This window comes from Chenopodium quinoa, unplaced genomic scaffold (genome assembly GCF_001683475.1).
Source record: "Chenopodium quinoa cultivar QQ74 unplaced genomic scaffold, ASM168347v1, whole genome shotgun sequence".
Taxonomy (NCBI): Eukaryota; Viridiplantae; Streptophyta; class Magnoliopsida; order Caryophyllales; family Amaranthaceae; genus Chenopodium; species Chenopodium quinoa.
Window position 1 is genome coordinate 283,763 of NW_018743292.1, and position 14,497 is coordinate 298,259.

Sequence of the window (14,497 nt, forward strand, 5' to 3'; positions counted from 1 at the left end):
CTTTTGTAATTGACAATATCATTTTAATTAAATTATTATTTGTTTTTATTTTTTTTGTCTGAAATTATTAAATTGTAAAATAAGTCATATATATATATATATATATATATATATATATATATATATATATATATATATATATATATATATATTAAAAAAAAACTTAGAGTATATAAGAAATATCTTTTCTTGGGATATATGTATAAAAATTTGTGCATCGCACAGGCTTTCATCTAATTATTTTACATATTATTTAAATATATTCTATTTAAATAAAAAATATTATGAGTATCAATATTTCCTTTCTCATATTTAAAATTTATTTATATTTAATAAATTCATATTTACAATTTAATAATATTTACATTTAAATATTATGAATTCAGTAAAAACGAATTAGATGAAAAAATATCATATTTACAATTTATTTATATTTAATAAATTCATTATAAATTATAGTAAAAAAAATAAATATTAAACTTTTGTAATTTTGTCTGAAATTATTAAATACAATAAATCAAATAATAAAAAATCTTAAATGAAAAAACCGTGCATCGCACGGGCTTCTATCTAGTATTATATATAAGAAGTATTTTTAAATATTATCGTTCCATTTTGACTGTAACTTTTAATCTATATACAATCAGATAGAATTTTTTTTACATATTTTTTATATGTTAGATAATTTTTAAAATAGTATTAACATATACAAAGTACTACGTATGAGATACTACTTACTCTTTTTTTTTTTCAATAATCTGTTTTCATATGTGTTTTTATAATCACGTTTTGTACAAAATTTGCTATCAATTTTTTTTTAATCAAACCATAATAATAATAACACAAACTTTTATATGTGGCTAAAACAAAGGGCACCTAGATGCAATAATGATACATGTTACTCTATCAATTAGTATTTTCCCACCCATTTACAAATTCCTAATAAAGAAATTTTTATAAATATCTTTTAATTATTATTGCAATATTTTATAGAATAATAGCTTTGTCAGGGGTTACTTACTTGGTTAGGGGTTACTCCCTCGGTCAAGGGTTCCTCACTCGGTCAGGGGTTATTCGGTCAGTCAGGGGTTATTTAGTCAAGGGTTACTCGGCTGGTCAGGGGAAACTCAATCAGTCAGGGGTTACTCGATCAAAGGTTACTTGATCAGGGGTTACTTGGTTAAGGGTTACTCGGTCGATCAAGGATTACCTGATCAGGGTTTACTCGTGTGTTAGCGTCACACACAAAAGTTGCAATAATAACAATACAAATACATTATCTTAACTATTGAAGGAAAAGAATTGTAATTTGTTAGAAATAAAATTTTTATTCCATACTTTTTTTTACAAGTTTTTTCTTTTGTAATTCAATATAATATAGTGTTTTTGTTAACGTATAAACAATAGAGCAATTGTTATTACATCAATCATATTTCATAATATACGACTCATAAATTATTATTTAAAAAAAAAAAACGTTACTCATAACAAAATCAAATTTGCAAAATATGATGTACCGATTAAATTTTTTTGATTTTTGTAAACAAAGTGTACCAATCAAATTGTGTCAAGAAAATAAGGGCGAATAATGTATGAGTGTAACGTATGGTCATATGGATACTAATCTAAAATATAATCTAATATATATATAAATAAAGTAGGCATTTTTGGAGAGTATTCGGAGCGCCACGTAAGAAATACACTTATTTCGACCACTAAGAAGAAACATTTGTATTTTATTTTTGAATTAAAAAATTATGTGGCCACCTAGATATTAGTAACGTATTAGATTTGATATATCTAAAATTTTAATGCCACGTAGATTATAATTAACGAATTAAATTATTTTAATGAAAAAAAATAAAGTAAAAATATAGGAAAAGATATATTTATTAATTCAATACTACGAGTATAAGAAATCCAAAAAAAATATACTAAGAAATATTTAAATGATAAACGCTTATAATAAAGTTTGATACCTATCATTATAAGATAAATTTTGATAGTATTTATGACAAGAAATACAAATTGTTCGTTAATTATAATTAAATTAAAATTTGTGATACCTACCATTATAAATTGACACATCATACGACACAATCAAAATTTTGTATCAATAAAAAATCCTATCAAGCGAATTTGGTGTTAGTAATTTTGTGTTAATTTTTTGTTACAATGGCCGGGTAATTTTTAGCTTAATTTTTAAAATCCTATGTTTAAATTAGTATTTCTAATTATTATTTACATTGTATTAATTTGGGATACCTCAACGATTATATGTTTATGTTTTATTTAGTGAAACGCTAAACATCGCCCGCAATTTACCATATAAAGCCCACAAATATGATATAATTTGACCATTATGCCCTTTTTCTAAAATTGAAATAATCTCGGTGTAAAAAATGTGGAGCCGTACTGGCTCGCCGGGGGAGACCGGATGGCAGGCCGGAGATGCGGGGGACGCCGGAGGTACGTTGTCGTCGACGGAAAACGAGGTAAGTCACCGTTAAAATTCACGGTTTACCGTCGGAATGGCTCCGGCGCCTAGGGTGGACGCCCAAACCGTAGCCTGGACGTCCAAGCCGGACGTCAGAACCACCAGAGTGGCGTCCAGCCCAGACGCCCAGACCACCAGACTGGCGTCCTGGGCAGACGCCACTCCACTGGGTGAGGCGGCCCTGCCAGGCGCCAGTCCAGTGGCTGTGGCAGCCCTGGCAGACGCCACCTTTAATAATTAATTTTTTTTTTCTTTTTTGATTTTGTTGTTGTTTTTTATTTAATTTTTTTGTAAAAAAAAAAATCGAAAATGATTTTTTAAAAAAATTCGAAATGGGTTTTTTGTAAATTAAATTTGAAAATTCGAAATAGGTTTTTTTAAAATTAAATTTGAAAATTCGAAATGGTATATTTTTAAATTTAGTTTGAAAATTCGAATTGGGTTTTTATAAAAATTAAGTTTGATTATATATAATTATGTTTTTTTTTTGTGTTAATTCTGTGGAAATATAGAAATTAAATGTATTATCCGTTAAATGTATTTATTATAATATATAATTGATGCAGGAATATGGTGGAGACGGAAATGATTACAATGGGATATTTGGACATGATGGTCCATTCGAAGAAGCTCAACAGGCGATTGATTGGGCAAAACAGGTTGCAATTGCAGCTGGATTTTGCTTGGTAGTAGCAACTCATAAATCTCAACGGGATGGTAGAATGGATCGCATTTTGAGATGTGACCGTTATCGCAAAAGAGAAGAAAGAGATTTTCGTACAGCCACTCGGTTTGACACAAAGCGGAAAGGTTGTGGGTGTGAGTTCAGAGTAAAGGTTCGACAACTACGGAGTCGTGACGGTTGGGAAGTGATAGGTTACTCTAAATGGGGGTATCACAACCATGAGATGATAGTATATGAAGAGGGTCATCGACAACTGAGCGGCTTAAGTCCTGCTGCGAAACTAGTTGTGAAAGAAATGAGTGATGCTCAAGTGAAGCCTGCTAAAATATTAGCATCTGTGTTAGACAAATTTCCAGAAGACCATCCAAACCGAAGACACATCTACAACGTCAGACAACAACTCAGGTTTGAACGGTCAGAGGGAAGGAACCCTATACAGCAGCTGCTACACCAGGCACAATCACGTGGTTACCTGTTCTGGTTTGATTCTGATGAAGATACAGCGGAGGTGACTCATCTTTTCCTTGTGCATCCTGATTGTGCTGATATGATCAAGTCTTGGCCATTTGTGATTTTGATCGACTCAACGTACAAGACAAACAAGTACAAGTTCCCTCTGGTTGAGATGGTTAGGATGGCTCCAACGAACCAGAACTTTCTGATTGGTCATGCAATCATCAGGGATGAGACGGCTCCAAGTTATTATTGGGTGTTGGAGAAGCTGAGAAACTACATCGGGCCTAATGTTCATCCAGCAGCCATCGTCAGCGACTGTGAGGGAGGTCTCTTTGCCCCCATAGCAGAGCTGTTTCCCGAATCGAACCACTTATTGTGCACATGGCACATCAACAACTGCGTGAAAGTGAAAGCCTACAACCTTTTCAAGAAGAATTTGGAAATGGCAGAGAGATTGGTGAATGGTAAGTGGCGGAAGATCCTACAGGCTACCACAGAGGAAGCGTATGAGCGAGCATTGGCTAACTTCAGGGATTCGTACCAGTGGTGTCCGGCACTGGTGGACTATGTGATGCATCAATGGGTCCCTCACAGGGAAAAGTTTGTCAAATATTGGACAAACCAGGTACTTCATTGTGGGAACACTACAACATGTAGAGTTGAGAGCGCTCATAGAGCTACCAAGGACTCGATTGATTCATCGACCGCTGCTTTGGATACACTGTTCGCTAGACTGAACAAGTCAATTGAAACTCAGAAGAACGACATCAGGAACTCTCTAGAGGACTCCAAACGACGACATGGTACGATGTATAGCCATTTTATATTTAAGATTCTCCAAGGTCGTGTGTCGCACTACTGCTTGGGGTTGATTCTCACTGAGCTGAACAGGGTGAGGGACTTGGCTGACGAAGTGTATACTCGGTGTGGGTGTACTATTTCAGTAACTCATGGATTACCTTGCGCATGCACCATTCACCGCGTTATTACAGAAGAAAGGGCGTCGTTACATGTTGATCAGGTCCATTCATTCTGGAGGACGCTTGTTATTGGTGAGCATGCAGACAATCAAACGGCCGACCGTGAACAGGAGGAGTTGGAGCAGTTCCGTTCGATGTACGACCGAGTGTCCTCCAGCCATCCTTCTATTATTCGTGACGCTACTCATGTACTTCATGACATGTTCCACCCGTCTAACTTAGATTATGAGGAACCCGAAGGAGTTGACCGTCCTCGAGGTCGACAACGGCGGAACAGGAGTGCGTTTGAGTATATCCGTGGTCTTGGTCGTGGTCGTTCTCGTGGTCGGACATCGTCATCTAGTCGTAGTCAATCTTCATCGTCTGTGAATATGCCCCTGAGAACTGGTACGTTTTGGTTGTTTTTATTGCACATAGTTTTAAAGTGTTACTCCTGCCTTCTTAACTCTCTATAATTAATTATATGGTGAATAGGAAGAAACGATGTTGATCAGTTTCCGTACAAGGAAAGGATACCTGCGATCATCATGTCGTACTTGGAAGGGTGGAATGATGTAATCGGAGATGGTAACTGCGGATTCCGGGTCGTGGCTGATGTTTTTCAAATGGGCGAAGACAACTACGGTTTGGTGCGTGAGTTGATGTACAGCGAAATTGCCTCTAACCGAAATGTTTATCGTCATGTGTACCAGGATGACTTGGATGGCGCTCTGCGGCGTATCCGGTGGGGAGGTGGACCTTGCGGCGAAAATCATTATTTTGACGCGCCCCTAGATCTGTTTGCCGTTGCAAACATTTACAAATGCGCAGTCATGCATTTCGGCCTGGGAGTGCATAATCAAGCTTATTATCCTTGTACCACGGTTCTCCCTTGGCGGTCGCGTGAGACTGTCACCACACCGGTCAGAGAGCTAGCTATTGCGTTTCTTGGGTCGTCATACAGACATTTCATCCGACTAGACATGTCAACCGATTTTCCGGTGCCACCGATTATACCTCGGTGGTACAACATTCGCACAGCGAGCGTAGAGGGTTGGGATGCGCTATATAATGACCAGATCCACGAATGGAACACCCTAGCTGCATTTTAGTTTTTCATGTTTACATTCTTTATTTGTAATCTTATTTGTACGTTGCTCTTTTAATGAGAACATTAATATTTTATATTGTATTGCTTACTGCATTCTATATGTTGCATGGGTAAGTTGCGCGGATCCACGAACGGTTATATCAAAATTTAAAAACAGCACTGATAATATGTTTAAGTTGGAAGCTAAAAGAACAATCTAAAATGTTACAATTTTACAACATAATGTCCAACATAATGCTCTATAAATAAAATACAATAACCATCAGTAATCCCTCCTCGACAACGACTCCCACTGCGCAAGGGTCTGTTCCAGACTAACAACAACAGCTCTCCCTGTTGCACTCATGCTGTCCTTCTCAAGAGAGAGTTTCTGTACGTCTTGCATTATCTTTCCCATCCACTGCATACAACAAAAAACAGAAGATGAAATACAATAACAACAAATAAAACTTAATTAAAAGACAACGATAAATATAATAAAAGACATACCGCTTCCGTGGCAGTAGGCGGTGGCACATAATCATCATCGTTGTGGTCGAGATCAGCGATCAACCTCGGGTGCGAATACCGGTTGAACCATTCCATGTAGTAATGGTCACACATGGGAGTAACCCCAGAGGGCGGCCGCTGCAACTCCGCAGTCCATAAGCGGGCCACCATCGGAAACTGGTCCCACGTCCCGGTCATGATATCCGGCCATTCCACGACGTAGTCCCTCGACGATGCAGGTCGGACCGCCTTCATCGGGCACGCCGGGGGAGGAGGGACAACTTGGACAAATCCAAGCTGGCGAAGACAACGATGGGGCATGTACGCCTCGACGATGTCACGATACTGAATGAGTCCCGTGTACAGGGTCCTGGGTACCCTAACACTAGGGTTCGGGCCGAAAGGCATCCAGTTCACCTGTACAATAACAACATATAAAATTTAATAACATGAATATAATATGTGCAAATAATAAAATGTAGACTCTATAAATAAACGTTACCTCTAAGGGGGACAGCCTGTCCAGCAATAACCGTATCGATCGGAGGCGGTCAACGGACTTCTTCTCCGAGCGCGGACTCCACGCACAAGCACGCGACATCCCCTCATCAATAGGAACTGGGTCACGATGTGGTCGCAATGCAGGAAAGTACTCGTATATCCAAGTCTGCAACAGAGTCAGACACCCAGTGATACCTGCCGCGTCAGCCCGACTCGCAAATCCTAGTTGGCGATACAAATACGCCAACGTAGCCGATCCCCAGGAAAACTGGCCTACACTGTCGGGGTCACACGCCTCTACGATGTCGCGTGGCCTGAGCTTGTTTCCGCCGCTCTTATCCGGAAACAAGGTACATCCGAGGAGTAGAAAAACATAAGCACTCAGCTGTGCGTCGGGCGTCCTACGTGCACTCGGGTACAAACACCGCTGCAACACGGATGCGATCTTCACACCTCCGTGTTCCCAAACACTTAGCGCCTCGGTGTACAGTGCAGCCCTGTCCACCGCCAACAACTCCGCCAGCGAATCTGCCTGATCCGCATCAGCCACAGCACAAAGTCGTTTACCCTCAACACGAATCCCCAGAATGGCCTCGACGTCATGTAACATGATCGTCATCTCACCGAACGGAAGGTGGAAAGAGTTTGTATCCGGCTGCCATCGCTCAATGAAAGCCGTGATCAGCGTACTGTCAATCTTATCGTGCATGGTGGCAGGAACGTGCTTCACCCCAGTGCCCTCCAGTCGCTCGAACATCTCGCTCTCCGCCGGCCAGGCCTCAGCCCATGTACGCAAAAAGCTACAAGTCTTTTCCCGGGTATGACATTTCAACAACCCCGTAACTGAAGGCCTCTCCTGGTCCTCCCAAATACGGGAAACTATGTGTCCTAGAAAGCTAGGAATCACACTCCCGTCAACAGGCCCACCGGGCACCTCACTCCTAACAACCCAAGAATCATTACCGGCCCTCGACCGTTTCCTGCTTGCCCCAGATACAGTGGACGCAGATGATGTGCCAGATCTACTAACAAACCTACCACCCCTACCCTTACGCACCTCCACCATATGCGTCTCGTACATGTCATCAACCCTCTGACTGAATGGACCGTAATCATCATACGGTCCACTGCCATCGTCCACATCCTCATCCTCATCTGCGCCCTCCTCCTGCTCGTCCTCCTGGTCACCCTCCTCAGCATCATCATCGTCATCGTCATCCTCATCCCGACGGTGGATCCGTTCTCTACGAACTGAGGTCGAAATACCACGGGATCTGACATGTCTATGCCCCGACCTCTCCACTGAATAACTTCTACTAAGAAGCTCTATATTCTTCCCCGCACCATGACGACCCAGTGAATTCTACACAAAATTTTAAAATATATAAACATACAAAAATTTATACGATAAATAATCATCATCGCAAATCAAATAAACTAAAAACATACAAATAATTGTAAACAAAATATAAACGTAGAAAAAATACAACGAAATTGAAAAAATTTATAAAAATAAACAACAAAATATAAAAACAATTCAAAATTATATTACAAAAAAAAAAAAAAAAATTAAAAACAATTTTTTTAAAAAATAAAAAATAAATAAAATTGGGGGGGGGGCGCCCTGGCTGGACGCCCAGCCGGCGGTGGTGGCGCCAGCTGCAGACGCCGCCACCAGTTGGCTGGCGCCTGGGCTGGACGCCACAGCCACGGCTGCGGCGCCTAGAATAAACGCCACAACCGTGGCTGTGGCGTCCAGCCCAGGCGCCAGCCAACTGGTGGCGGCGTCTGCATCTGGCGCCACCACCGCTGGCTGGGCGTCCAGCCAGGGCGCCCCACCGCGTTCACGGCGGTTTTTCCCTTTTTTTTTTTTTTAAACAAAATGTACCTTTCCTCCTTGGGACATCCTTCCCTCCGCCGCCGCCGCCAATTCCTTGCCTTGCCGCCTCGACATTGCCGTTATTTGAAATTTTTTTTTTTTAGAGAGGTTGGAAGAAGATGAGCAATGAGAGTGTGAGTGATGAGAGTGTGAGTGTTTTTTTTTTTAAGGTCAAGGGCAATTTTGGCAAACCAAGTGAATTTTGTGGGCTTTATGTAGTAATTTGTGGGCGATGTTTAACAAATCCCTTTATTTACTAAATGTTTTTTTACATGCAGATCTAACGCATCATACGATACAAATAAAATTTCGTATCAATACAAAACCCCATCAAGCGAATTTTGTGTTAGTTTTAGGTCATCAATGTCCGGGTAATTTTTAAAATCTTATGTTTAAATTTATATTTGTAATTATTAGTTATATTGTATTTATTTAGGATACTTAACGATTATTTGTTTATGTAATGGCATACGATTAGATGTTGTATACTTAATATATGAGTGGCTTTGGTTATTTTTGGAGATGATGAAAAAATTCCTATGCATAGATTTGATTTTATATCGCAACAATTTTTCATTTATTGGTAAATATATTGATTTATTTTATATAAATGTAAAGATTTAATTTATATCAATTTCAGTTTGGCTAACATTTCACGGTTCAATTTATCCATTGATGTAGTAGGTTGATTGTGGACGAGGTTGGTGATCTATCGAAATAAAAGATATGGTAAAACAATGAATAATGATTTAGGATTTAAATTATTAAAAATTTATCATTTCACATTAAAGATTTTATATAACGGAAAAAATATCATATTTACAATTTATTTATATTTAATAAATTCATTATAAACTATAGTAAAAAAAATATTAAACTTTTGTAATTTTGTCTGAAATTATTAAATACAATAAATCAAATAATTAAAATCTTAGATGAAAAAACCGTGCATCGCACGGGCTTCCATCTAGTCTATAATTATGCTAAAATAGAGGGCACTCAAGCTAAATCATGACACGTATCGCTCTATAGTTAAAACTTTTCCCGCTCATTTTACCACCTCTAAATATATCAATTACATCTTATATATATTGTTGGGTTCGTATCAATGTGTAGTTTTATATATTGTTGGGTTCGTATCAATGTGTAGTTTAATGATATACATCAATTTTTTATAATTTTTGTTAATACATATATTTAAAGATATTGATGGTCAAATGTACCTCTTAAATACCGTGCAAAGTCAAATTGGGATTATCAAATTGAAATTGAGGGAACATTTTTATTAACAGATGTTTTTTTTGTTGTATTTGGTTCAAAAGATATCATTATTTGCACAAATTAATTATATTGAAGCTTCTCCGTCGTCAAAATTGAACGTATATATTCATATCTTTGTTTCTATGTATTTATTTAAATAATGAATTGCAAATATGATAATGAGGGTTGTGATAAAATATTTAAACTTTATAAAACCGTGCAATTGTACGGGTTCTATACTTAGTGTAATAACTAAACGGAACTCTATTATGCATGTTTAACTTGTTAATATAAAGCAACTAATATGAAGATTCTCTAGAAGATATAGAGTGCTTCCATGTTACACTACTCTGTATGTAATTAATAAATCTATCATATTACACGTATTTAATTATACCTTTTTTCTCTGTCATGTTCCGTTTCTATCACATTAGTCAAAGTTTTAAATTAAATTAAAATTGTCATTTCAAGGACAAAGTTGAGTTATTTAACTTGGACTTTAACTACGAACCAATAATCTACGTAAAAGGAACAAACACTTATGTTAGATCTTAGCTTGTTATTTGTTTTCACTGAATTTTAAATAAAAAACACCAAAGACGTGTTTTATATATAGGGTAAATGTTTACTGAAATTGAATTGCTTTGGAAAAACAAGTTTTTCTTTCACAAAATTAATAAATTCAGCATTTTCTCTAAATAAATTTTTTGTGGTACTGTAGCTTCTCTAAATATTTTTCCCATACTAAGAGAAGCTACAATACTACAAAAAATTTATTTAGAGAAAATGCTGAGGGCCGTTCAATTTTACTTTTTTTTTTTTTTTTTTTTTTGCATACTTTTCTTCAAAAAAAAAATATATATATTTTTCCCATACGAAGTACAAAGTATTTAAGATAAATAGGTGAGTGAATAATATTATAAACGAATTTTATACCACCTTAGTTTTATATTTTTTGCAACTTAGGAGTATTATTTGTGAGATATAAAATATTTCAAAATTTAAAAAAAAAAATGAAACGGAGGTAGTATATTAATCCGTATGAATTGTATATCCAGCGTGCCTATCTAGAATTAAAATTTGGTTTCAATGAAGTCACTTTCCCAGTTAATAATCCATATTATTCCTATGATAATTAAGCAGAAACCAAGAGAGTACGTCAACACTATTTCTTTCCGTTGACCATGACATTCAATTCTACAACGGGCGCAGGCAAAGGATACAGCTTAACTACTTTTCTTGTAAAAAAAAAATAAAAAAATTAAATGAAAAAAAAAAGTAAAATTTGGTGGATATAATTCTTACGTCAGTGATTATCTAGCTTGTTAGCTGAAGTAGAGGTATTCAAATTAGAAGTTTCATTTTATTTCGTAGGAGAGTTCTTTTTGGTTGCATCCTCTTGCGAGAAAAAAAAGTAATAAACGACAATAGCTAATTAAGTATGTTCCCAAATGAATTAAGAAAGAATTACTTGCTAGGCTTATATTTCACAATTGTCAATTCTTATACTTCCTCCGTTCTTTTTTTATCGCATCACTTACTACTTTAGCAAGTTTACTTATTATTGCATCATTTCCTTTTTAGGATAAAAAATATCTATGTTCACACTGCAAATACCCAACATACCCTTACTTTTTCACACTTACTTTTTATTTTATCTTACATTACATGGACAATTTTGTATTTTTACGTTTCTCTCTCTTACTTTTTCCCACTACCAAATTTTGCCTCCAAAACCCCTATGATGCAATAAAAAAAACGGAGGAAGTATTATTTTTCATCACATACACCCTAATTACTAGTGAGTAAAAATTATTAATAAATTGATATTGTGTAAGTATAAATAAGACTAACATACATAACATTTACAATATATATTTTGACTAAAGCTACTCAAATTTTAAAAAATCAAACATTCATGCATTGAACGGAATTCAAACTAATTTACTTAATGCAACGTCAATTTTTTTACAAATACAACCAACGAAAAATTAAACATGGCAACAAATAAATGGGAAAAAATTGGCCCAAATGCTAATAAGTGTTTTTTTAAAAAAAAAAAAAAAATAATTGAACACGTCAACTCACAGAAGTCAATTTCGTTTATGAGAGTTACTCTAGTTTGGAAAATGAACACCATAATCGATCTTCTTCCCGTTATTGTGTTTACGAGGTGGTAGTAGTTTTAGCAATCATAGTTATTTTTGGATATCACATTTTTGTGATAAAATTTTGATCTTTTCCCCGACGGAACTGACCTCAAACTTGCAACCAACCTTAACATCAATTTTCTTGGTAAATAGCCAAGTCTTTAACTTAAGAGGGATGTTGAATAGTAGGTTAAAAGGCAGTGGTTTTTTACGATTTTTGTTGTTATGAGACTGAGACACTAATTCCTTAGGCAAACCTCCTTTCGACGAAACTGCAAGAACCACATCTACTGAATCAGATTTGCCAGATCCTTCATTTACTAGCGCAGGATACGAGCCGTGCCCTATCGCCTTCCCTTTGTACACGAGTGTGGCGTTTCCTTGTCCATACCCGATATCGTTCACACTATTTGGGTTCGTTGTCTCCAAGGATACCTATTACAATCAACATTAGTATGCACTACTAACAAACTTATATATAGATGAGTTATCAATTTGTTGGACTTGAGTACATACAGATACAATAGGCTAATTTGTTTAAAGCCCAATAGCATTTATTTGTTTAAGGTCCAAAAAAATATTGACTACATTATCTATGTAATCTTATATCACTTGTAATCTTCTTGTTGAATTCATCATAATGTGTGTTTTCATGACATTTATACTATATATATTAAAAGATGTTCTTGAACAAGCCTACATACCACACGACGCCCTTCTTAATTAATCAAATCTTTCATTTCACTTGCTTAAAAATATAGATTGTATAAGGTTTGAAACTACAACCTTAAGTTTAAAAACTAAAATGTTATCACTGAGCTATCAACATATTATATGTCATTTTATCAAAATTAAATATAAATAACAATTTCAATTATGGAATTAATGTAGTAACTTAGGGTATCGCCCGAGCCTAAAAACTAGTTTTTTTTTTTCGAGGAAAACTAGTTTATAATATGAAACTTAGTATATTAACTATTATTAAGGGGTAAAAGGTGTGCATTGGATACCATGTAAAATTTAACATCTTTATGGAATAAAACTAAAACTATGAAAGGAGTATGTAGTACGTTGATGTTTTTAATTCCTCTTAAGATTACTCTTCTGCAATTTAGAATATAGAGTCATTTGATGTCTTATTGAATTGCCTTAATGTCTATATTTATAATCTAAAAACTTCTAATTTCCTTCAATATATAGCTGAAAATATTGTAAATCGAAAATAAAATAATCAAAGATTGACCTCAAATAATAAGCATGAAATTAAACATTATCTTCAAACTATAAATCATGAAGAATATGCAATTGACACAAATTAAAGAAAAATAATGCTACCTCCGTTTTATATCATATTTTTTTGCAACTTGTATTATTTGTGAGATATAAAATATTCTAAAGTTGCAAAAAATATAAAAGGAAGGTAGTAATTAAAATAACGTAAAAAAACAAAAGTTGTAGGGTATAATTTACCTGTAACTTAGGAGAAGCATTCTTCTTAGAAGAAGGCGGAGGGTTCTTAATGATAACACGCTTGATAGAGAAATCAGGATTCTTAGGACTCAACGTAAAATGATGCACACAAACAATTACACTAACAATGAAGGCAACCACAAGGAATATAGACAAGCACCAATATGCACACCGGCGCCGACGACCACTTTGGTTATTTTGCACCGGGTTCCGGTACTTTTCCACAATCCCGGCATTCTCCGGTGGCGGAACCCGGTATATTTGATCCTTAGGGACTTGGATAATGTACGTTGAATGAGGTTGTTGGTTGGAGTTTTCTTGTTTTGTAGAGGGGACAATTCGCATTTCCTCGTCTTCATTTTCCGTTACATTTTTCTCGTGATAGATATTGTAAAAATCGTCGAATTCCTCATCTTGATCCTCATTGTTCGTGGAGCTACGATTGTGGTCGTGGTCATGGTTGTGATCGTGATCGTGGTCGTGGTCAGGTGGGACCCGCTCCTCCATCGAAAAAATGGGGAGCGGTATTCACAATGAGGATGGAAATAGGGGATGAAATATAATTTTGGGTTCTAACAGTTAATGTATGAGATTATTATTGGAGCAAAACAAGGAAGGCATTGTAGTGTTAACAATAATGTTATGATTGTTGTGATTTCTCCTTTTCTTGCTTGTGTTGGAATTGGATTGTTTTTCTGTCATGGTGAAAAATGATGAGGGTGGATAATGGTGGGAAATTATTGGGTTGGAAAAGAGAAAATTAGGGATGAGAGGTTGTTACACCTTCTAAATAAGTCGTCTTGTCGTGTTGTCAATCGTCACGCCCTTCCTCTCCCCTCTTTGTCTTTTATGTGCTTACTTTAAATTTTATTTTTTCACATTGTCACTTTTTAAATCAAATATTAAAATTTGACTCTATACTTTACACTTTTTAACTAACAACATTGTTGCCGCAAAATTTGCCACACTATCTATATCAACAATACTATTGCATGCATTCAAATAATTACATTTTTAGTAAAAGGGAGTTATATACCGGT

At 35.9% G+C, this 14,497-nt stretch overlaps 1 protein-coding gene across 1 annotated transcript; it reads right to left on the reverse strand.

The window, feature by feature from the left end:
• Positions 1 to 11,635: 11,635 nt before the first annotated feature.
• Positions 11,636 to 14,387, reverse strand: LOC110736117 (NDR1/HIN1-like protein 13). Its single transcript, XM_021916270.1, has 2 exons — positions 13,458 to 14,387; positions 11,636 to 12,422 (listed from the first exon to the last, which is right to left on the reverse strand). The coding sequence occupies exons 1-2, from the start codon at positions 13,962 to 13,964 to the stop codon at positions 12,036 to 12,038; spliced, it is 894 nt and encodes a 297-aa protein (XP_021771962.1). The 5' UTR covers positions 13,965 to 14,387; the 3' UTR covers positions 11,636 to 12,035.
• Between the last annotated feature and the right edge of the window lie 110 nt (positions 14,388 to 14,497).

What these genes read in the sequence shown, in the direction of transcription:
- LOC110736117 (XM_021916270.1), bottom strand. Translation starts at nt 13,964, where the DNA reads ATGGAGGAGCGGGTCCCACCTGACCACGACCACGATCACGATCACAAC. An exon ending in ATGCTTCTCCTAAGTTACAG is followed by an intron (nt 12,423 to 13,457) that starts GTAAATTATACC and finishes TGATTGTAATAG; the next exon opens with GTATCCTTGGAGACAACGAA.